Here is a 25,723-nt window from a genome sequence, read left to right on the forward strand (position 1 = left end):
CCAATAACTCCAATGACCTAAATCAATTCTATTTTAATTATAACTTTAACACATAGAATCAACCAAGTGGTGCATGTAATAGTAACAGACTATAGCAGATTATTAGCATTAGGTTTTGAAGTCACTTTTTAAAGATATTCTTTTGCAATAACAAACTTCTAGAAACAACACAATGCAAAACATATGGTGCACCAGCTGAGTAGCACTGCAGTGTTAGATATACAGATGCTTCACTGCAATTACCAACTGTTTATAGCCTTGAGTTTCAAACAGTTACTGAGTTCCACATTCCTGATTTTATCTCATTAGACAACTGCAGTCCAAGCGTATTGCAACCAATGCTATCAAAAATTACTACAGATCTTCATTAAATCTCATTTTAATTCAGTCTGAGTAAAATGGGATTTATTTGGAAGCAGAATATATCTGATAGCTGTACTGAACACCATCATCTAAATGAATAGAAGAAGTATTTTTCCTACCTTATAATCGTCTTCGTAGTCATTATATCCACACGTACTTAAGATGTCAGGAAATATATCCGACCATCCATTACTCGTACAATTTTTGCTAATGTTTCCTGTAAAGCCAAATTAGAGAATTTAAATTAGAAAGATTCAAAACTCTCCTCATCAATGACTCCTTAGACAATCTAACTGTGTCATTAGCTGATCACAACCTAGCTCTTTTTCCTTTGTTTCCTAGGATGCAACCCAGCCATTTCCTCTCACGTGCTTTTCATTCATATTCCTTTGGCTTTTCGTCTTGCTTGGAGTTGCCTTTGTACTACAGAAAACCAGAAGTAAACCCAAGACTTTTCCTTTGGCATAGCAGCTATTTCTGTTACACATCTGCAAAAGCCTGAAATGTTCCGCTGTTTTATTTAAAATACTCAGGAGGGAGCCCTACACTTCATTCTGTAAAGGAGCTATTTGTAGGTAAAGTAATTTGAAAGAAAAGTAATTTCAGTGAGAGTTGTTCTAACCTCCTATTTAAGGCCTTTGAGAAGCCAATACCAAGGAATCCACTGAAGAGTTACAAAAGCTCTTAGACATTAAGGTGATGACTTGCTGCTACAGCAAATGTTGGTAAGTTTGGTAAAGAAGTTCAAAGGACAAGTTATGTCACAGACTGAAGAATGAGGTAAAGATGCATGCTGAATTTCACCCTTTGAACCACTACTGAAACAATGTAGTACAGGGAATGTACAGGACATGTGGAAGTATGGCTGGTAAGGAATTTTGAAGATTTATTATTTTCAGAAAGTTTCTGTTTGGAGCTGACAGAAAAAGTTGACTCTTTCCGGAGACGAAGTCACACAGAAGACATGGGGGCAACCCATGATTCTACTTCTTAATCTAATTAAAATGAATTAATTTTCATGCAATAGGGAACAACTTCGAGGGGAAAACAGAAAAGCCTGATGTCAGACTAAAGAATAGTCATCACATTTATTGTAACTTGTTCTTACAATCTTAATTCATAGGCAACTTTCCCTCATGTTGCTTAGAGCAATTTGCATATCTATGATACTTGAAATCTATAATAATATACTGCCTTGGTTTGGAGTTTACCACTGGTCTATAATTGAATTAAAGATTCCTGGTTTTCACCATAGAAAAATAAATTTATGTGCCATAGGTCAGTGTTGGTCAAGAATAACCAAACTTGTTTATATACACTCCAAACTAAAGCTTTGGTGATCTTTATTTTGTTGATTGGTTACTGGAATTTCTTCTTTGTATAAAGTCTTCAGTGGAAAGTTGTAAATATCCCATAAGTGGTTCACCAGCCAACAACCAAATCTTTCCAGCTAATAAAAGGGCCTGACCTGAACCCACAGTCTCCTCAAAGAATGGGACCACTTTTGCCATTTGGCATAGAAATGACATTTTTAAAAGAAAATGTCACCTATTTATACACTGTGAAGAGTCTTCACTTTAAAAGTACATCAAGATTCTCTGACCAGGCAGAGCAGAGGAATGTGTTAACAGAACCACAATTGCGTCAGAGCCAGTTTTGCAAGAAAAAACTCAATGTACTCAAGACACTGAAGTATTTTCTACTTCAAATACTGCAATACCTTCTAACCTAAAGAGAGTTGGGCAATGTTCTATGGAAGGCAATGTTTATTTCTACACCATCTTTTCATGCAATTAAGTATTTCAGATGCCAGCCTTATTTAAAACCTTTAACTTGACACATACATTTGAATAGTAACTTTCTGAGACTAATAAACTTGTAAAATACGGGAAAAACATTATAGGATAATATGATTTGTTTTGCAGTAAAAATTCTTTTAAGAACAAGTTACTAATATTCAATACAGAATTAATCATGTGGTATGCATAAACTATAACAGAGCACCACAGAAGAAATTTAGAGCCAGCTCTCCAAAAGTTCTAAAGATGAGAAGAAAACTACTTTTTAAAATTCACAATTTAAATTGGGAAGTCCTTTAAGAAACTGATGGCATTTAAAAGCCTACTTGAAGTTTGGAATATTTGCATAAAAATAAGGTAGTCTAGATCATCTTGTAGTAGAATTTTAACTACTCCTAAACACCAAAAGCTAAAACATACATCTCACAAATCTGGCTAAATAAAAAGAGTGAAATTTCGTTTTTGAAGGTGTTTTCATAATTTTCCACTGTTAACAATTAAGTTAATTTGTAATGTGCTGTGTATGAATTAAATAAACTACATATGCCTGAGCATAATCAACGTATGAAAGTACCAAGATGCTTAGTTAGCTCTTAATTGAATCAATCATGCAAAATATTTCTTGTCTTCCTTCTCCAAAATGTTAGAAAGACAAGGTTTAGAAAACACTCTTAATTGAACAGGAACCTCTAAAAATCAACCCTGTTAGGTTCCACAAGCAGGAAGTAAACAGGTATGAAAAAAAAGCTGGATCAGGAAAAAGGATAGCAAACTATAAAATGAAGAAATCTCTCAGTCTTGCTGACACCGTGGTGAAGTGAGATAGGGTTGTAATGCACTGTGAAGGTTTCAGACTTAAATATTTATTGCAGTTGTTTTATAGTAAAATGAAAATGTTGTTGTAATATAACTTAAGTTTGTGAAATAAACTCCAGAGAGAATGTGCACGCTCTAGCTTTTGGCAAATAGTCAGAAGCAGTGTGATTTAATTCAGATTTTGAATTTTTGATATTTATTAGTTTTCTATGTCTCATGACAACACTTTATTATCTTTGTTTGAGTAATTTGAAAACTTTTATAGATTTCACAACATTTAGCGACGATTACACATACTTTCCCCTTTACAAATTGTTTAGACTATCCATGATAAACGAATCAAGATTCACCAGTTCCAGGAATGAAAACCTTTGCTCATCTGTAGATTGTTTTACTTATCTATTTTTTACTGGAACAAGACTTATTCAACAGTTTTGAGTCTAAAGGTATTTTAGTCATACCCCAAATTAGCCTCTAAGTTAAAAGTAATATTGGGGGGACAGCAACCCTCCCCTCCCCTCTCCCCAAAAAAAGAATTACATAACTGTGATAACTTTTTCATCTTTCACCAGCTCTTCATGACAATGGTTTCCCACCTGAGCAATGGGGATACAATTTTTCCATCCTGCAGCATTTTGAGATACATGTGAAATACTCTGTGTGCATCATCTATTTTCAAAAGCCCACTTAAATGCCACAGGGCAAAATATGATTTATTGACAAGATGGTGCAGAAGATGGGAAACTTAAACCAGTTAAATGTTTCAGCAGTCTGAGACACTGATGAGCTCTTTTCAAGTTCCATTAAAAAGCAGAATAAAAGGTTTAATAATAACTACCTTAAATTGCAATAGCAGTAATTTTTAAGTATTATCTGCTAATGTGGGCTCTTTATTCTCATGATGGCAAGGCAGAGCTCCCCTCCTGAGACACAGAGGGAACAACCTACATGTGGCCTGCTGGCAACTGTTAGAGATGTCAGTCAGGCTCAGCTGCCTTAGTAATTAACAAAATAGGTCAAAAAAGAGCAAGCAATGTCAGCAGCTTTGGCGAGTGTCACTGTATCAGAAATATACTTAGTATCTAACTCAAAGAACACCAAAAGGAACACAAAGATGATAATTTGGTCTTTTCACGGTGTATCCTGAATAGCTCTGACAAGAATTTTTAATCTGCAAAGAAAATTAAACCCCCAAATAAACCATTTTTAGCACATTATGTTAAAGAATACCAGAGAGAAGCCAGTGAAAATACACCTTAAAATAAAATACCTGGTTTTCCAGAAAAAAGGCTGAATACTTTTGGGCAAGGGACAGTGACAGTCTCTCCAATCTTTGCAGGACGCCAACAGGTGATGTTATCCCAAACTCCAACACATCCTGAAACAAAACCAGAATTAACAGCCTTGAATGCTGGGTTTGCTTATAAAGACCTGGTGAAAGCTTTGAACAAGTGGTTCAAAAAATATTAGACTCCTTCAAGAAAGCTGAAAAGATTATATTTTCCATGAAAACTTTAAAGGAATCATAACAGTCTGCTGATTAAACAACCAATTTTGAGGTCAGTTAATGCATTGGTTGCAGAATGGCTCATTAAAACCATGTCATTGTGATGTGAGGATGCTAAGAAAAGAGTAAGAAAGATTAAAAAGTAATTCCTGAGCACTGATGTGGATTATTAAGAATTGCAAAATTTTGAGAGTTTCCTAATCACAGTTAAAATGGAGTTTTCTCTCCAGCAGATTGAACATCACAAATAAATATGCAAGAAGGTTATTGGACTCAGCACCACATATGACAGGCAGGCATTATGATTGGAGAGTGTTTGGAACAATAGGCATGGACTTACAGAATAATCTCTCAAACTGAAAACCAGACATTTGAACAAAGAATGTTTCTATATATTGGTTTCAGGAAGGGCAGGGGGGCCTTCAAATTTTGTAGATATGTTTTATAGCGGCAGTAAATGCTTGTTACAATTAGAAAGCAACTTGCCATAGCTTTGCCCATGTTGATATCCATATCAATGTGGCTCAAAGGCTGTATCTTGTGAATGAGTGTAAATCTTCCTATAGCTTCTATAGGCATTTGGCTCAATCATGCCCTGTTTAAAGGTGTCTGTTTATAATGCATATTTTCTAAGCTAAGCAAAGAGCTATGAAATTTTTTCAACACAAGCCTTGCAAGGACAAAGAAGTAAGGAAATGTTACACATATTATCTCAGTCCAAGCTATTTAAAAAAAAAAGAAATCATGCCAAATTCTGTGCATTTATGGCTTCAGATAAAGCATATAAAAATTTTAGTTTGTAATTAATGTTAAAGACAGAAATCAAACTATTATCCCACTGGTATTATCTCCATAAGATTATTAGCAGTATAAGGGACAGTTTGTTCCTTTCAGTAGAGAACATGAAACTTGGATTGGGAACTGCTCTCAGCCATATTATTTTTCAGAATATTTATAGTATTAGCTATTCATTATTAATTTATTCTATGCTAGTGAGGTCATACCCAAAATCAAGCCACATGAGTTAAATGAAACTTGAAAAGGAATATTTAGAAGTTCTATATTTGTATAAAAACTTTTAGTGCAATTAAACTTGGACAGCTTGTGTTGACTTAAAGTATGCAGCATCCTGCTTTCAAAGTTTAAGTTACTTTCAAAGCACACGTAAACTAGGGAACCAAAGAATGTGTAACAGGACCAGCAGCTGGATTTGTCCCAGGGCTGTGTCCTAGCTGCAGCACGAAGGAAAGGCAGTGGCACAGTGTTCCCATGGGCCTTGCTTTCCTTTGGAAACATCCATCCAAGTGTGATGGCTGTGAGGGAGCCGCTGAGCGGTACAAGAACAAGGTCTGGAGATGATAAATGAAGATGAGAGGAGGGTTATGGGAGAAATTCTGCATTTGATCACCAATTCCACAGAGTCCTCTTTATGAACTTTCCCAAGGAAATGCAATTCTCCAGAGGATTCACTTGCTTATAGGGATTGGGTCTTTTTTCACTCCTCTTAAGATTGTACAGTTCTAAATGCAGCATTTGTTCTTTATTCAGAAAGATTATGCCAAAAATAAGGATTACTAAAGGGAGAACTTCACAAAGTTTATCTCTATGTGTTGATAACGTAATGCCTTATCCTCCACTGCCCTGTGTGCTGCATCAGCCTCTCTTGGCATTACCAACAGTATCCCTGAGAGATCTCTGATAGTGGCTTGGCCATCTGTACACTATTTGAGAGGTTTACACTGAGCAGGTCACCTTCAGAGCCTTTGAAATGGAATTTCAACATGTTTAAGTCCTTCCTGAGTTGCAGTTCTGGGTGAAAATCAAGTCCAAATCTCTATGATGCAGCACCAGATCTTACTCAAATGAAAAGAATGTTTACCTGAACCAATTCAGGTCATGCTTCATCCCCAATTGATTTTAAGCCAAAAACAACATCAAAACATGACATACAAGTAATCAGAAAGACAAAGAAACTATTTTCTTCATCTGCCAGCACTCAGAAGTACAGTGACAAAATGAAACTCTTTTGGCTTTGATTGATGGACTCTCTGAGCCAGCATAAACAAGCCCTGGAGTACACAAGAATAATTATCATCTTGTAAGGCCTCAGACATTTTTATTTCAACCCCATTTCCACTAACAGTGAGAGCTGAGATGAGTCATGAAGCTGTTCATGCACACCCATGGAAGCTGATGACTTTCTCAAATTTTCCCTTTTGTTTAATCCACTCTGTAAAATGGTGGCCTTATTACAGTAATCTGCAAACAGCTCAGAGGACTTGTAAATTTTTTCTATGCTACTGTACATTGACTGGGCTAAGGTTTTGCCAAACAGGCAGCTGAACAGCATGGATTTCAGAGCTCCATTGCTGTGTTTGCCACAGAAAACACTTTAAAATCTTATTCAAGCCTCAGTTGGATGAAACATATAGAAAATATGAAGTTCAAGTCCTATTCCTACCAAAATTCATCAACACAATTTGTATCAAATCTCAAAGCTTGCTGCAAGGTTTTGATGTTCAAAACATCACAAGTCAGTAATGGTTTCTGGAATATGGTTTTTTCCTTTATTTTTTCCTCAGTATTTTAGGACTTAAAAGTCATTGATGGCCCAGGTGAGAATGGTCGTGTTTGAGATTCCTCAAATCAAATGGATGAAGTAACACCAAAGATGTATTTCCTGCATGTAGACTACATTCAAATGCATCACAAATCATGTGAGTGAAACTGAAGTGGCTGTCACCAGAATTCCAAGAATATTAAGCCTCAATTTATGATTATCTACATCTATTGATAATGATGCAGGACATCTGAGAAAACTGCTGAGATGTCCTGGAGGCATTTATAGTCACTGAATGATTACAGTGGGCATCTGAATCTAGTCTGAATGCTGAAATGGTATTAATTACTGGTGTAATTACTGCTGGAATTTCAATTGTTAAACAGTAATGCATCTTCTGGGCTTTCAAATCAAACCTTTCCTCATCACCCCCTTCTTCCAATTACCACAGATTTTAACAGTGTTTTATTCATATATCTTCTTTTTGTCTTAGGAAAACATATACTTATGCAGAGGAGGGATACAATTAACTTGACTTCATCTTAAAACAACTGAAATTACGCCAGGTTAATTGTTCCCAATGATTGCCTGTTTCTTTCCAGTGACCACAAAGCAGTCTATGGTGCTTTAAATACCACACAGTTGGGAAGTGAAGTTGTGGTAAATGCTATGTAAATGTTTCTGTTTCCCTACACAGAATATCTAACTTGATCAAACTTTGTATTCTCCTCTCAACTCACTTTCTACAACTCTCCGTCCAGCCATTAATACATTCAGAGTTAGGATTTCTGGACTGTCATCCATCAGTGCATCACTCATAAAATCATTATCTAAATTCTCATTTTCTGGAAATTTTATCAATCTCTCACATATGTAGGCCTGCTTCCTACTGTCTCTGAAAGATATTGATCAATTCAGATAAAAAATATTCATATTTTTAGGTATAAATAAGGTCTTACATTTTAGTTCTGGTAACAATTTTACCAGTAAAATTATACTTTCTATAGCTAGCTATTTCTTTCTGTAATTCACTTTTAAGGCAAAACTTTAATGGCTCCAATGTTTATTTCATGTTATGTCTATAATTTTTATTTATACTATTTTAAAGTATTCTAAGTACCAGATGTACTTTAATGTACATCTTTTTTTTTTTTATATGCTCATTATTGGATTTAGTCTCTATGTTTGCACTATACTTCAATAAATTCTCAAGCATTGAGTGTTTTTGTCCTTTTACTTTGATGTGCATGCATAAAAAGTCAGTCCAGCTTAGATCTGTGTTAGCTCCTCTTTTTCTGTGTGTCTACTATTATATTCTTTAGCTTTTTCTTTAACTATTGGGCTGGTTCTGGCTGGGATAGAGTTAATTTTCTTCACAGTTGCTAATACTGGGCTGGTTTGGAACAGTGCTGAACAGTGGGTTTTTTCTTCCCCTGTTCTTATCTCAACATAGAAGTTTTCAGCTTTTACCTTCCCAATTCTCTCCCCAATCCTGCTGGTAGGGGAGTGAGCGAGGATCTGTGCAGGGCTGGGTTGATCTCTGGGTTTAAGCCATTAACAACTTAGCAAAACTAGCAAAGGCAAAAAGTAAACAGGTCCTTCATCCTGATTTTGTTGTGTCTAGAAGAACACTCCTGAAGCCTGCATAGAACAATCCCTTTTCAATATCTTCATTTGCACCATTTATTTCTCTGATGTGTCATTCTCAGAATATCCAAGGAAACAGCCAAACTTCCCTGAAATCCTTTGCTCAGTGACTTGCCCAAAAGCCTCTTCTCCTGTTCCTCCAGAGGACACTGCAGATGCTATTGTTAGCTAGTTTCAATGAGATCACTTTATTTGAATGTTTGGTCTTTAATGCTTGTCATGCATTTGCAGATAGTTCATAATTAAAGGAAACAGACTATAAACTACGTTTTGTTTCCCATTTTCTTCAGCTTACATAAGTGCTGCCACCCCCATGCATCATGCTGCTTTTTGAGATCCAGTCTTTGAGCAACAAGTTCACTTACCTACATGTGCTTCTTTGTCTATAAAACCATAAAACACTGGGGCTTGTGCTGGAAAATTTTGTTTATAGACACATTTTATAAATATATAACCACTAGGTGGCACTTTGTATTTGGATTTAAAAATTGTCACTTCCAAGAGAGGTTTAGCATTTTTCAAAATTGTCTAGGCGTGCATAAAACATGAAAAAACAACAGAGTGCTTTGAAAATGAGTCAGAAAGTCGACAGCTAGCCTAGGGTTTATTTTTCAATGTTTTGATTTTTGTAGTTAACTTGGCAGAGCAGAAGCCATCTCACCTCTTATGGGCAATGATTTCTAGGCTGCAGGTCTGTGTGCCACAGCATGGAACTTGGGTCGCATGGGAATTATGAACATATATGGACTGACATTCCTTCTGCATTTTCACACAAGTGATTAAAAACAAAAACAACGAAAAAGAGGTGCTGCACAACTGGGAGCAAAACAGAACTGCTCAGAGCCTGAATAGGAATGAGACAGCCCTAAAAAAGGCTGACCCGCTGAGGGTATTGCCCACCTGATTTTGTCAGGGCTCTGAGAGCAGGAGCAGGCTGTGATGGCTCTGCCTTCATCCTCCTCAGAGCCTGTGCCTTCCTCTCCCTGCCCTGCTCTGTGGCCCTGCCTTCATCCTCCTCAGAGCCTGTGCCTTGCTCTCCCTGCCCAGCCACCCCAGGGCTCTGCCCACCCCTGGTGCCCTGTGCTGGGCCCTGACCCCTCTGCAGGCTGATGTCCCTGTGCCAGGGAGGTGACACCTGCCTGGGGACACATGCCTTGTCCTGGGGTAGGACCTGCCACACCCTGCCTGCCCAAAGCCCCTCTGGGTGGAGCTGCCTGCCTGCAGTCCTGTAGCAGTACAAACTCTGGGGTCTAGAAGCAGCTCCAGTTACTCAGAAACATGGAGGAAATGCCAATGGAAAAACTTTTAATTTCCAGTCAACAAACACTACTCATAGACAGCAAACAGAAATTTGAAATTCTACAGCATACGTCAGATTTAACTAGTTTAAATAGAATGATGAAACCATAGAGTTTATCTCATTTTAACCTAAAATATTTGAAGTTCATAGGTTCTTCAAAAGCCAGTTCTAATACCAGGAATGGCAAAAATACGGTTTCCAAGATTTCTAAGAGATTTCTGGATTTTCACTAAATTAAACACTTCAGAAGAAATGTCTTGTTATCCTTTTGAATAAGAGTTTCCCTTTGGACAATCAAAAATCTATTGGCCAGTTTTAAACTTAATGTGATTTATGTACTTTTAGGGTTCTGTGGGGAAATATGGAAGTTGCCAGCTAAAACTTTGAAAAAATCCCTCTCAAACAAGAAAACAAACTTTCATCCAAAATTTCCAGGTAAATCCTGCTTTCCAATTACTCAAAATGTCCTATGGAGACAAGAGCATTTATTTTTGAATGACTGAACAGCATGCTAATCTTACCATAAGAACATTGTTTTCTATTCTTATGCAAATATATTAATGTGTGTATAGTCAAAGCTGTAAGAGGTACTCTTATCTTTATGTTTCCCCGATTCTGACGTGCTGTACGTTCTTGAAAATTGCCATTAAAAATTAATCTTCTGTTCATATAAACCCCAGCTCAAAAGATTAACTGTCTCTATTAAGAAGTGGACCATATATTTCTGCTAGTGTGTATTATGTCTAACCCATGTGCTATTTGTTGCATTAGCTGAAGCTTTTTCAGTGTTTTGGTACTCAAAATTCTTTCTTGTGGTATTTCAGCTTTGGATGTTGTAGAGAATAGACTGCCATGGCCACAGCTGACTTTATCAGGACTGAAGTGCCAGACTATGCTGGGCAATATTTCCTTCAGAATCTTCTGGAAAACACAATAAATTCACTTATGGATGTGCATTTTTCTTCTTCAGGGCTACAAATGCCATACACTAATGTCTACTGCCAAATTTCTATTTACATTTTGAGTAGAGTAGAAATTTCAGATCTTCAAAATCATTGTGGGCACCTGGTGCTTTTCTTTCCAAAAGTGTTTGTTATTGTCACTTTTAGTACATTTTGCTATGTGAGATAGCAAAATTTTTGAATAAGGCTGATCAGGATGTTTTCTTGGTCATCACCATTTTATTTACAGTTTGTTACTTTCCAGTAGGCAACTCATTTCATTCAAGGTTCTTTCCCACCTTTCTCACCCAAACTTCTTAAAAGACAGAGCTCTGCTGCTCTTCTGCCCTCAAATATTTAAGTACAGCTTCCACAAAGCCCAGACGTTGTCAATACCATAAGGGTCAGTTTTATGTGGTGTTGTTAATGATGACACTTAAATCAGAGAAAGCCAAAACATAAAAATATCCAAAGCAGCCCCTTTAGCTTCCTTCATTAAAAAAAAAAAAAAGTGTGAACTAAAAAGTAGCAACATATCTGTACTACACCTGGAAAAGCAGCAGCACAGAGATTTAAGAAAGCTAAAGTTGTGTTTCCAAGAGTTAATGGTGCTGCACGAAAGAAGTTCCATGACCCCACCATCTCATTAATTCTACTTTGAATGCTACCTCAGAGGACTGTCAGCATCACTGCAGTCTGAAATACTGACTCACTTTACAGAGAAAATAGCTTCAAAACTAAACAAAACCTGATGCAAGACCTTGATGACACAGGGAACACAATAAAGGGGGAGCCTTGAGGAGATTCCTGTTCATGCAGCAAAGGAAAAGTCTCATCTGGTTTTGTGTCAGTCTCCTATTTACTGACGTGGAGGATGGAGTGATCTCGTTGGTGTGGCTATAGAGAGAGGTGTGTGTATTATACACAAAGGTGTGGGGGTGTGTGTAAATGCAAAATATGGATCTTTCTTCCAGGAAAAACAACCTTAACAGGTAACCTGATCAGATAAATTTGACTTCTGGGCAACTTTCCATGGGTCTGACATTTGAATGTTCATCCCACTGTTCTGAGCAGCTCTCTTTCATCCACAAGATCATGAGCTCAGTGCTGGAATCACTGAGGAAAATTCTATTGACAGTGCAATTCAGGAGATTGGATTATACAGCAATATTGGTCCCTCTTGCTTTAAACTTACAAAGAACGAAGAGCATAATTTTGGTGTCTTGTCTCTTTTAATTTCCTATTACAAGCTGCATTATGAAGCTTCTCTTTGAGAGGTTTATGAAATTCTTTCCAAAGCCATTTTTCTTTTTGTCTACATCCCTTCCTCAAAGTTAAAAAGCCATATCTAAAATTAAAAATGTTGTCTGACGTATGGGTCTCACAAAAACATATTTTGGAAATCAAAATCTGAAAAGACACATTTAACTGTGCAGCCACTCAATCCAAGATGAATCAAAAGTCCCTAAACTTAATTCTTTTCATAATGAAATATTTTTTAGAACTTTTAGTAGTAGAACCCTGTTAAAAACCCTGAATTTTAACATTTTTGACCATAAGATTTCATTTTTTTCACTTGAAGGTGAAGAGAAGGGGGGCAGTTACTTTATAAGGAAAAATTGTAAATACTGAATAAAGGCAGAAATTTGTAGGACAATTATTTTTTGCATTAAAGTAATTACTTTAAGCCACGAGTAGCAGATAAAAAACAAAACAGTTCTCAAAATCTGTAGCTATTATGAGCTAGTTAGAATGCAGTTCATCTGCCCTTCAAAAATAAAGAAATGTGCCCAAAGATAGAAGAACCTCTCCTAGACTTCCAGCTAAGGTGCATCCATATCTCAGGGGCCAAATTATAGGAGGAAACAGACAACAAATGGGGATAGAAGCTAATGCAGTCTTCATAAAATAAACAACCAGATGTTCTAAAGAGCTCTACAGGGAGCAAAGCCCTGCCACAGGTCTTTGGAGAGTGACTTCTCCCCTAAATGGAGTGTAATGCTGTCCACTAATGGAAAAGTATGTGCTAATGCCTGAAAATCCCCCAAAGGGTGCAAAGCAAGAGGTTTGGGTGTCTCACAGTTTGACACGGGCAAATGAGCAGAATTTAGACCAACTGGGTCCCTTGGTTTTAGCATATCCTTAGCACTGTTCAAAGGATGCTTACACTGGTTTTATACAATGTTTCTTTGGAAAACACACTACTGTTTTACTAAGTCATGAAGTAAACAAGTACTTCATATATTTCATAGTCAGTGATTTTAGGTGCAATGCAAAAATTACTCAGCAAAATTCTTCGGCCCATGTCTTGAGACAGGTCAGGTGTAAGATCATTTTATCATGTCAAAGAAACCCAAATAGCCCTTAAATGTTTCCTTTTTACCTTCCTAACTGGGAGCTGAGAAGATTAGATATTTAATACACAATTGTCATCTAATTCAAAGAAGAAACAACTTGTCCCATTCAATTTGGATCCTCCAGAATTCAGAAGATGTGCATGCCAGCCAAATTCTGGACCATGTGACATAGAGGCGTGAAGGTTCCCCAGGTGCCCAAAAAATTAATGAAAATATTCCCACTGATTTTGATAATGGAGGTCCAAGCCTTCTGTGGAAAGTCTCAGGGAGCCATTATTTCCAAGATCAAGACAGTTCCTTCACAAGACTTCATTAACAGCTTTTGTAGTCAGGTAGCACATACTAAAGTTAGAGAAGTATGACAAGGCCTGTATAACCATCTTTCCCATTCAGGAAAATGTGGAATAGCATTTGGGAATTTATTGTAAAGAATTATGTTTCACATGTATTACAAGTTACACATGGAGCTACAATTTGGACTAGTTCCAGCTTGTAAATTTTCTTTAGCAGTCCTACTTTTTCAGCAGAGTATTAATGTTCAAAAGAGTCCTTATTTCTTTGTATGATTACAGAGGGCTTACTAGAAGAAGAAGGACACACAGAGAATGTCTATTTTTGTACATGTAAATGCATATATTTAACATAGGCTACTCTCTGGAGGTTCTTGGTGAGGGTATCTGTAACAGAAATCATTGAACAAATTCTCCTGTAATATTAAACATGCAGTTTTCATAAAGCAGGGGCTTTATTCCAGTCTCCAACAAAATGGAATATTCCCTTTGTTTCAGATGGGTATTCAATAAAATGTCTAAATCCTTTCACTGCTGTTCTGCCACTGTCTGCAGCATTGAATAACACCATCAGACATCCTGTGTCCTCCCAAGACATGAGTTTTCTTTCACAGCATTTTACTTCAGGAGGCACCCCTTTCCCAGTGGAAAGAAAATACTGACAGCAAACTTCTTTCTTCCCCTAGGGAACCCAAAATAAAACTGCTGTGCATCACAAAGATACCCTTGGAGCATTTCAGCATCTGGATCACAAAAGTCTATCTTGAGGAAAGCCTGACTTTCAAAGCCATGTAACATCTAACAGGGAATTCATTGGTTCATGATTTAATTCATTAAGCTGGCCTACTAATTATTTCTCCATCTGGCTTCACACCAGTATTATTTATGTAACAGCCATCTCTCTTCACTACTCATATATAAATAAAAGCCTTAAATCTAGATTAATTATTACAGTAAAATTTTGCGTTTTTAAAATTACTGATCTTGATTAATAAAATGGAGACATTATAATAAAATACAAACTGTTGGCGATCCTTTGATTTTTTAAATACAAATTAGTATTAGAATATGCACTGAGAGAGTTACACATTTAAATTGAGGAGAGGTGGAAAAAGCATCATAAGTTGAGACTCATGTTTATGCTCAAAGAGCACTGCAGATGGCAGGTCTCTGAGGTCCCATAGTCATCATCAGAGTGTATTCACAAAATGAACACAAAAAAACCAAATAAACCACATAATGACAATCTCAATTTGTCACCTTTTTATTCTGCTTGCTGAACAAATGGCTTTACCAGCAGCTTCAGCTTCCAAGAAAAATGTTATTTTTCCATAAACTTTTTTTCCTCCCATGAGAATGTAGGAAGGAAACCTATTAAAATCTAAAAACCAAAAAATAACCAACCAAACAAAATCCCACCCCACCAAAACACCCAGACCAAACAAATCCCAAGCCCAAAAAACCTAACAAAACCCCTACATCTACTATTCTTCTCGCTTCCACTAAATTACAGTTTGCTGTACCACTAGCTATATACTTATCTTTCTATGCAGCAAGAAAATAAAACAATAAAGTAACAGAGAGAGTTGGAGTTTTGGGCATAACACAACTGTCTGGTTTTCCCTTTGCACGACTCCATGGTCCTCTAGGTGTGACTCTGATTTTCAGTCTGAAACATTGTCCACTTGGAAAACCCAGAGATATTTTCTGCCACCAGCACTTTACTCATCGCTAGGGAGAGATGCTTGGCTCCAAGGCTTTCAGCTTTCCCTCAGATTTGCTCTTCCTGCTGGTCCTGTCATCACAGCTGCTCTGCCAGTCAGGAAATGCTACAACAGCATCTCAGCACACGAGAACGTGTTTGCTCCCAGCTGGTGTCCCAGCACCTGCACAGCTCTCATCACATGCTTGCTGCTGCAGTGCATTTAATGCGAAATTCCATAAATCCTAAAAACCGTAAAATCCCAAGCACAGTTCAGACAACTACAGAAACTGCAGTCACGACAGGAAAGAAGGAAAAGAGAGAAAATCTTCAATACTCCAGTTATCTCTACATCACAGTTTTCTTACCCTTGTAGTCCACTGGCTTTGCATTCTTTAGAAGCTCCATACACCTGGTTTCCTCCTTGTGAATCTCCAGCTGAAATCTGCATTCTGGATGGACACCATTCACCTGTGTCAAATTAACAAATGGGTTATGTCTTGAAACTAGAATGAAAATGCTTCATGAAGAATGCAACTACCAATACTGAAAATAACAACTTTCATTGGCACAGGTTTCACCCAAGCATGTGCTGGACACACTCAATGCCCATTTTAGCTTCTCACACATTAACATTTCAGAACAAAATGTTGAAATACTCTACTGGCTTCCTGTAGCATTCATTTAGCTTTCTAGTGCATTCGTCAATACTGAGCCAAGAGATCTTTTGCTCCAGAAAAACTCTGAGCTGAAACTGAAAAAGGAGAGTAGGTACATTTGCTCTTTTCTCCTTTGGTAGTAAGTTAGGGAGCTGAAAGTTTAATACAAATCTCAGAACATGAAAATTGATCAAACTTCATTCTCTTTGACACGGTAAATTCTGCTTTTCTTCCCTTTGCCACCATATATATTTTATCTCCTGAAGGCCCCAGACCATGATTATTTGATTCAAGCAAATGCTACACAGAAAGAAAACCCCACTACTTAAAAATTAAAGCACTAATGCCTTTACTGGTTCAAAGCCCTGCCCTCAGTTCTTTGGTTTTCAGAAAAGTTTATGTATGTCCACAGGAAGAGACAGGAATGCAGGAGCAGTGGAGAGAGAAACGAGACCCTGGAAAGTTGTGCTGGGGTCAGCTGAACTCAGAGCCTCACAGAGAAACACATGGAGTCTGAAAGAGACTGCAGGGGAGAAATTACTACAGGAGGTGGCAAATGGAAAAGCTGGAAACATCAGTGGAGCTGATGGGACAGTTTGATTAGCTCAAATGAAATCACATCTTAAATAAATAAAATGGGAATATGCAGTACTTCAGTCATCCTCACACCTCACGCTTGTAATTACCAAGAAAAAGGTGGTGCCTCTCCAAGTTTCTGTCTTTTCTTTCACAAATTTAGGAGACATTTAATAACAGAATCTGGTAATGATCTCTGATGCATGACACAACAATTAAAAAAAAAAGTTAATAGTTAATTAAATTGTGATTCTGGGCTCAGAACCTCAGATCCAGAGTTAGGACTGGATTTGTGGACAAACCACTTGCACAGCTTTTAAAAATACAGTGCAAGAGCCATAAGCATAACAGCAGGGGCTGTTATGAAAACTCACAAAAATCCGTCTCTTCTCCAAATGTCTCATTTCACTGTCTGCAACATCAGAACCTGACTTCCTTTTCCATGTCTCTTCTCTATGTTGAGTATTGAAATTACGTGTTTCAAATGAAGAATTCTTTTCCTTTCAGAGACACATATTTAACATAAATTAGGATTTCTAGAATTTATAATTGAAAGTTCAGCATTATACTGAAAATACCTACATTTGATATGTATAATCTTTTTTGCAGATAGCAGCCATGTAAAATAAAAGTCCCATGGATACATAATGTTTTTAATAGCACTTTCCTTTCACAAAACTTTTTTTTGGCTATTTTTCATTTCCAAGTGCAAACATTCAGTAACTTGACAGTGGATTTCCTACTCATCAAGAAATATTGCAATTACTGGGTCTTGTAAAGGAAGGTTCAGTAAATAAAAATGATAAATAAATGAAGAATAAGTCAAAGTAGCTACTGCAATTAAGAAGCCTGCTGAATAAACACTTCTGTTTCTGGTACCTCCAAAATATCAGTGGTTAATAGTAAAGTTTTGTTAAAAAATTGTTATTACCCAAAGGTAGCATATTACTTTTCACAGCTGAACTACGTGCTAAACTGTACTGTGCTATGTTCTAATACATCCAGTTCATTCAGATGGACTTCACAAAGCTAAAGAGATTTAGGGTTCCAGACTATGTGGTTCTGACCACCTCTCAAAACACAACAAGATTTTGAGGGCACTCACCACTTTTTAGGACTTGTGCTCATCCACACTTTCCTCTGCTTAACAACAGTAGGTTATCCTTAGTCACCAGTGAATAGAGAACCACATGTAAAGGTGCACACCGAGTTGGAAATCCAGCTCAGGAGTATCCCTGCACATTGAGCAGCTTAACAATTTCTAAAGCATCTAGACCAGCAATTTGATGAACATTTCCTCTGACAAGCAGCTTGCACTCACCTTCAGTATGGTTTCCCGACTTTTGGTGTTATATAGTGACAAAAAATTTAAAAGGCTTTAAATAATTTCTTTTTGTGAATCATATTTCCATCAATGTAACTGACTTTTACAAACTACTTAAGAAACGCTTGAAAAATACAAAGATGACAAAAGCAGGCACCCTAAAGAAGACTTCAATATTCGGACTACTTTATACATCGCAATGCCACTGTACATATCACAGAGCAGTTGTGAATGTGCAGCTTTTCCCCCCACGATGACGGCCAGTGGCCTCTGGACCGCTCCCGGGCAGCGCTCTGTGAAAACTCTCCGCAAACCAGCGGTGTCCACCGGCTGTGGGGAAAACTGCAGGGCTCGAGTGGCGGCTCCGCGGGGATGGGACCGTGCCGGCGGAGCGGAGCCGTCCCGGGGATGGGACCGTGCCCGGCGGAGCGGAGCCGTGCCGGGGATGCGGTGCCGTGCCGGGGATGCGGAGCCGTCCCGGGGATGGGACCGTGCCTGGTGGAGCGGAGCCGTCCCGGGGATGGGACCGTGCCCGGTGGAGCGGAGCCGTCCCGGGGATGGGGCAGGAGCGCCGGGGATGCGGAGCCGTGCCGGGGATGGGGCAGAAGCCCCGGGGGAGCGCCGGGGGTTCCGGGCAGGGGCTGCGCCCTCTTCCCTCCCGTTCTCCTCCCGGGGACAGCCGGAGCCAGCGGCGAGAGGCAGCGCTGTCCCGCACCTGCCGCGCCGAGCCCCCGCCCCGCGGAGCTCCGGGACAGCCCGGCGGGCTCCGCTCCGGCTCCGCTCCAGCTCCTCAGGTGAGCGCGGCGCGCCCAGCCCGGCCCGGCCCGGAGCGCTGCCTTGGGCGGGCTGACACTTACCGGCGCCAGGCTCCAGCAGAGCGAGAGCAGCACGATCGGCAGGGTCCTCATGCCCGCCCAGTGCCCGTCCCAAGGCGCTCGGCGGGCCCCGTTGGAAGGCGGGCAGCGGGGTCCGGGTCCCGCCCGGCACCATAGGGCTCGGGGCCGCTGCCGGCTCCCCCACACCTGCCCCGCTGCGGCGCCTCCGCTGCCGGCCCGACCGCGGCCGTGCCCGCCGCCGCTGTGCGCGGAGCTCCTCCTCTAGCCCCCGGCTCCTGCCCGCCCGCCCGTGTCTCCCCTGCCCCTCTCCTCGCCTTCCTTTTCTCCTCCTCCCTCTCGCTGCCGCCGCCGCTCCCCCCATAAGAGCTGCGAGTCTCTGCCCGGAGCCGGGACTCCCCCGCCCATCGCTGCGCCCCGCAGGTGCCGCCGCCACCCCCGGGCTGCTCCGGGAGCTGGATGCTGCTCACCTCTCCCAGGTGCCGGAGAACCCCCTCATCCCCTGCTACACCCCCGGGGAGCTGGGTGCCCGTCCCGGCAGCGCATCCGTGCCCCCACCGGGCTGCCTTTTGCCGGTGAAATCAGTAAGGTCATCGAGCACAGACCCCTCAAGCCAGGCACGCACGCAAAACGTTGAGGGGTGAGTGAAGCGGTCCCTGGCAGGGTCCGTTTTACCACTGTATTACTAAATCTTTCTTGCCCACAACTCTTTTTTTTTTCGAGTTCTCAATAGAGAACCAAGAGTTTAAGGCAACTCCATATATTCCCTGGGCAGTTTACCCCAAGCATGGATCTGGATTTTGCCTCACAAGGCATAGAAAGTACACAGTTAAATGACGTTCGCACACACATTGTGTTACAGAAAAAGAAGTGTTTATATATTGGCTTTTAGCTGAGAATGGGAATATATTACAGTTGTCTTACCATTGAAATAATATGTGTTGTAATGTAAGTATTATGTACTAAAAGGGACTGAGGAGGCAGCATAAAACTCTCCTAAATAGTCCCCCCAAAAAACAGCCACAAGCAAAGCAAGGACACTTCTATGAGAAAAGCTAAAGAGAATTTAAATTTTTTAACGTGTATGCAAAAATTATTTTCATATCTTAAGAAGAAATACCTGCTTATATCATCTTTGGTATCATAAAAAAGAAATACTACAAACTAATTAACAGTATTGTAACCTGCATGCTGAGAGCAGAGGAAATAATGAATGTAGAAAGAAAAACTTGTAGGATGGTATATTGTCAGGTAGTGAAAATATTCTCATTGTAGCAGAAAAGAATACCTCTTAGGATTGACTTTGGTCTGTATGTGACAGGTGGACTGAAGGGCCAGATTGCATCTACTGACACAGCTGGTTTGCAGAGGAGGCTGGTTATGCCATTAGCTCTGAGATTCCCAGGCAAGCTCTCAGGTCAAAACTCCTGGACAGGGAGAATTGCACAGTGCAGCCCCTCTGACGCCTGAGACCAATGTCTGAGATTCCTCTTCAGCCTCTTGGTTGACACAGGCATTCTGGATCAATTTCTTAAGAGCTATCAGTCTTTCCAAAATAACAATCTCAAAACCATTTCTTTTATCATTCACAAGAATCTGATCGTTACTGCAAGGCTTTGGAAAATCCCTCCAGCCTTCTCTCTTCAGAAGTTCTTTCTGCCATTTGTGATGACTGGCATCCCGCTAAGAGAGCAGTCGTTCTCATGAGTGGAATTATACATGCCAGGGCTCATCAGGTTCACCAGCAATAAACCCCAGGGCAGTGGCTGTGCAGAGGAGCCACCAGGCAGGCTGTGCCCCAGCTGGGCTGCCCCAGCAGCTGAGGACACAGGAGCTGCCAGACACCAAACCCCAGTGTTTAATTCTTCGAGCAAATAATTCATTAGGCTGCTGAAGCTGAGTAGCCTGGGAAACCAATTAACAAATTACTGTTAACGTTCTGTGTAGAAACAGTCTTGGGAACTGTCATCATTATTCCTTCTGTGGAATGATGGAAACTAATATCTCAAATATTAATAGTCCACATATTCTGGAACTAGCAAAGAAATTTTGAAACTTACACCTGTTCTATCAGAAGATTGCACACAGTCAGATTTTTGTGATGTTTTGTTTTCAATGAATCAACATTTTTAGGTGAAAAGAAATACCATCAGTTATTTCTCAGTGCTTTCCTCTGTTGCTGTTCCTAGTGACTCTTTGACATGAAAGAAACAGCAGATGAAGGAGATGCATCAAATACTAATATTTTTGTTTATATATAGCTAAGGGGTTTTTTCCCCTAAGAAGAAAACAAATTCTTGATGGATGAAGTCCAGCAATCATGGTTCAAGTTCTTTTCACTTAAACATATCATGGTTCTGTACTCTGTTACAGTGGATGTAGAGGGGAAATAAAGAACAAGAATTAAATTAGAACAGCTGTTGATATATAGAGGTAAATACAAATTAGACTGATAATCTTAGTCATCAAAGAACAGATAGGTTTATGAAAGAACAAAGGAGTCATATAAATTTAGACAGAGTTGATTTGATGACATTTCTGAGAAGGGACTGTCAAATTTAAAGGAAAAATTTTATGGAGGTATCCATGAGGCACAGGACTGCAAACACACAGAGAGAATGGCATCCAAACATGGACAGACATAGAGGTGTCCATCACAACAGAGGTGGTAGAGAAGTAAATGCATTTTGACTGCAAGAAATAGTATTTTGGATCAGCTGAGCCTGGGTGTTCCTCAGAGGGCAGTAAAAGTGGAAATAGAAAGTTCACAGTGGCAGGCAGTGCCAAAGTACGGCAAGTTCTCTGCTCTCACAACATATCCAGGGCCCAAAAGCTTTTCCTCAGTTCCAGTTGTTGGAAGAGTCTGCCTGCTGAGGAAAGGTGCATGCCAATAGTGCTATAAGTAACAATTACTTGCTGCCTGGCCATCTGTCTGTTTGGAATCCTCTAATTCAGTGCTGGCAGTAAGTGGCTGATTTAGAGTTTCCATACTGAAGTAATGACACCAATCCTCTTTGAGCTCAAGTCTTATTTAAATTGTTGATGGAGTTCAAGATGCTTTGAAAATTTATATTTTACCCCCAAATCTTCTTTGTGTTCTGTGTATAAAGCCTCCAGATCCACAGCTTTCCTTGTTTAAAAGGACTTTTCTTTTGTTTAATCATCTAACAATTATTGCTTACATAATGCATAACATAAAATTGCCAGAAATACTTAAGCTGCATGAAAAGTTTTGAAGGGTTTCCCTCAAAGCATGTGCGCAAGCCATCCTGAACAACGTGCCTCTTGCAAGCCTGTCTGTCTCTTGAGCTGCTCAAGCTGTTTCATGTGCTTTGAGCCCTGCTTTCCAGACCACAGAGAGTTTATGTGGAATGCTGTACTGTCCTTTGCTCTTCCTAGGTGTTCAGACTTTTCAAACACACTAGGTCTTTGTCAGATATTTCAAAATCTCCCAAAGACACTCTCTACTGTCATCCTGCATTTTGTTAGGTTGTTTGTTTGGGTTTTTTTTTTCCCCTGTTGCCCAAATATTTAAGCAAAGATTCAATCAAGCCTGGGAAACAGATTTTAGAAAGGATTTCCAGGAAAGAAAGACTGTGACTAATGTATCTGCAGTTTGTATCTTTTAAACTTGAGAAAATTAAAATTCTGTAAAATTTTAGCATCAGTAACTATTAACATACTTGATCTCACTAAGCCTCTCTCCATGATCAGATAGAATATGACAAAGAAGGCTCCAGGTCTGAGTGAGGCAAACAGTATGTGTCCTGCCCATGACTTGGGATTTCAGACCTTGGGCACACTCTGGGGGACGTGGCTGCAGCCCCATGCTTTGAGAAAGAGCACAGTGATGCTACTGTCCAACTCTCCAGCATCAAATACTGTAGCTGCAGTACGAGGAGGAAATTAAATTCAGGTTCTCTGTGTTTTAACTGAAGATCCAGATGGTGTTCAGGAGTTCTAAAATTTTGTCACCATTACTGATCATATTATGTCCCCAATAATCTCTTGAACCCTCTATTGTTTTCTAGGCAGAGAAGCAACACCACACAGCCAAAGAGTTTTCTAAGGAAAGGCTGTCCTCAATTGTGTCACCTCAGCTTTTTCATTCTCCTCCCTCTGAGCATCCCCAACAGTATCCTGCTGTGTCTGGCTATGAAGAGAACTTTAGGATGTAGCTGAGGGTGCATCTTCTAGTGGTGAGGCTCAAACTGCTCCACAAAACACCTTTTGGCAGTGGTCTGTGCAGTGGCAGATGCCAATATCAGCGCACCAACTCCATCCCAGTACAGAGACTCCCAACCAGTGACAGTGATGTAGAGAACCCTCCAGAGCTGTCTGTCTGTAATGTGTGAGTAGCATTTTGTAGCTTGGCTACAAAAAGATGTTTCTGCAGGTCACAAATACAAAGAAATTCAGTGAAAACAAAGGCACTTTCCTGTCTGGTTTGTTAAGTTCAGGACTGCTGAATAGCTTGTTTCAAGGGATGTCTGTAATTGTGAAATCCTCAGTCAGAAAATGGCACAGGAACTCTTTTCACTGAAGACACAGAAGGTAGTCTACAGTACTTTGTGTAAAGTATGCAATTTTGTTCTTACTCTCTTTCAAATTTAGAAGACTTCCATGTAATTTCAAAAGAGCGAGAGAGATCCCTTTATTATAATGAACTCCTTCAATTTCTTGGTCAGGGTATCCAATTTTTCTAATTTCCATTATCCTCAGATCCTTATTATACTCATTAAACTAATAGGCATTCTGTTACATTCACATGTGTAGGTGAAGTAGAATTTGATCTTTTAAATTTATAAGTTAAATTTAAAATAAAGAAGTCAGGTATTTGGCATAATGGAAAGTATTTGGCTAATGCAAATTTAACTGTTATTTGTTTCAAAACTCCAGATTTGGTCAGTGATATTTTTTTTTGAGAGTTTACTGGACATGAAAACATCAAATCTTCTGATAGAATGAGAAGAAAATTCTCCCATTTAATTTTAGGGGTTTTGTAATGATTAGTTAGTATGTTTGGTTTTATTACTATTTTTTTACAATTTAAAGTAAAGGGTAGATCTTCCCCAAAAAACTCTAAAGACAAAACAAAAAAAATACAGAAAAAATTAACTGATGAAGTGGTATAAAAGGCTTTAGAACCATAGACAAGAGTAAGTGCAGAAGGGAAAACAAATGAAAAATAAAATAAAATGCAAGTAGTGTTTATCAAAGAGAGTTAGTACTAGCATGAGATGGTACTTTACTGGAAAAAAGTGAGAAAATATCTTTCTATACAAAGAAAAGTCATTAGATTTTTTCTAGATGCCTGTCAGTAATGTGTTTGATATATTGCCATAGAAATTACTAGTTGAATTGGTAGAGCTTATTGAAACATCTGTTTGATTAAAATGTGTTCAAATAAGCCTGACTAATAATGCTGATGTATCGACAGGAGGAAAAAAGGAAATAGCAAAAACATTCCTCAGAGATCAGGCCAGGGTCCTGTTTTATTCCTTTCAGTAATTATTTCCATCTTTGACAAAACAAAATTTGCTGCTGATTCAAGGTGCTGCCAGTAGTAAGGGATATTCAGGTAATCCTACAGAACTAGATCGCCTGAAAATGAAGTTCTAAAAAGTAGATGGAAATTTAATAAAACAAGATGGAACGTCATGTGCTAAAAACAACAAATTAATGTTACCACCATAAGCTGAAAGGCAATAGCAGGAAGTCCTTTGTGTGCATGTCAGTGTGTGGCAAATATGAGTATTAATGTGACATGGCTGTGAAAAATAGATGTGATCTCAGGACGCATGGGACAGACACTTGTTGTAGAGTTAAAGAGCAATGAATGAGGTCAGGTAACACACAGAGGTCTGGTCAGGTCTTATCCGGAGCTCTGCATATAAATTTAGCAATCTGCAGTCAAGAAAGATTAATTCAGCAGATAAAGAATATATTAATGAAGACCCAAGGATTTTAGAGAATGTTTGGTTCAATTGCCTGTGAAAATGTAAACTGAGATTAAATATGTCATCAGGAAGGGAACACTAAAGGAAATTTGGCAGAAAAAATGGGTGGATTAAGCTAGGTGAGAGTAAATGCGCAGATTCATAACCAAGTGCCTGTTCTGGATAAATATTTTAACAGTGAAGGCAAAGAATTATTTTCTTTTCAAGATAGAACATGATCAGCCAGTTGAAAGGATTTTCAACTGTGCACAAACAATAGACTGTGTTTTTCTCTAGGTCTTTTCCAAGCCCCTATCCTACTTTGTCATAAATAGTCCCTCTCCAAATTTTCTGTCAAAATCACTGTTCTACAGAAAATCGATTACTGGAATTTTTTTCTTTTTACACAGAAAATGTTGTTTTCTATACAGAGTGCACACCTTTGTGGAAAATTTTATTTTTCATCAAAAATCTGACTATTTTTGCCAGAAACACAAATATTTAGCTTTTGGATAAATATTTCTATTTGGGGCTTTTCAAAACGAGCATAAATTTTGCTAGAGGAGAAACAGAAGGCACTACTAGGCTCTACTTTCTGAAAATTTTTTGTTCAATGGAACCTTTTCTTGGAGCAGAGCAGATTTTAGGCAAATTTGCAAAACCTTCATCTGGATCATCATTTTTTGATAATGTGGGAGTATTTGTATCAGGAAACCTGTACTGGCCACTTCTCCAGAAACAGGGGAAAATAAAACATTTAGATTTGTACTAAAGGATGATTGAAAAAAGAATTGAAGAATCCCAGCCATCACTAATCTTGGTAAAGGGAGAGGGGGAGAATTTCTTTCATGCAGTCAAAAGATTAGGTGCTAGTTTTGTATTATTTTAAATCTTGGAGTAGAGCCAACTAAATGTATAGTGAATTTTCAGAGTAAGTTGCAGTTCGAAGTTGTTTTGATTGTCAAGTTTTTGTATCTTTAGGATAGAGCATTGTTTACACTGGGTGGGTTTTTTTTGACACTTCAAGAAGAAGACTGAAATGCCTTTGAAATTAAGAACATCATTCTGTCAAAAATTTTGACTAACTATGAGCCTAATGGATATAAATAA

The 25,723-nt window shown here is 39.0% G+C and overlaps 1 protein-coding gene across 1 annotated transcript in view; it reads right to left on the bottom strand.

Moving 5' to 3' along the window:
- The window catches only part of VIPR2 (vasoactive intestinal peptide receptor 2), a 51,165-nt gene extending 32,191 nt beyond the window's left edge, over nucleotides 1-18,974 (bottom strand). The window contains exons 1-4 of the mRNA XM_064703915.1: nucleotides 18,699-18,974; nucleotides 15,651-15,753; nucleotides 4,249-4,356; nucleotides 483-580 (exon numbers count right to left, since the gene is read on the bottom strand). Of these exons, the coding sequence (XP_064559985.1) occupies nucleotides 483-580; nucleotides 4,249-4,356; nucleotides 15,651-15,753; nucleotides 18,699-18,749 (360 nt within the window). The 5' untranslated portion in view covers nucleotides 18,750-18,974. The remainder of the gene's footprint in view (nucleotides 1-482; nucleotides 581-4,248; nucleotides 4,357-15,650; nucleotides 15,754-18,698) is intronic.
- Nucleotides 18,975-25,723: the final 6,749 nt, after the last annotated feature.

The sequence above is a fragment of the Zonotrichia leucophrys genome, chromosome 2 (genome assembly GCF_028769735.1).
Source record: "Zonotrichia leucophrys gambelii isolate GWCS_2022_RI chromosome 2, RI_Zleu_2.0, whole genome shotgun sequence".
NCBI lineage: Eukaryota > Metazoa > Chordata > Aves > Passeriformes > Passerellidae > Zonotrichia > Zonotrichia leucophrys.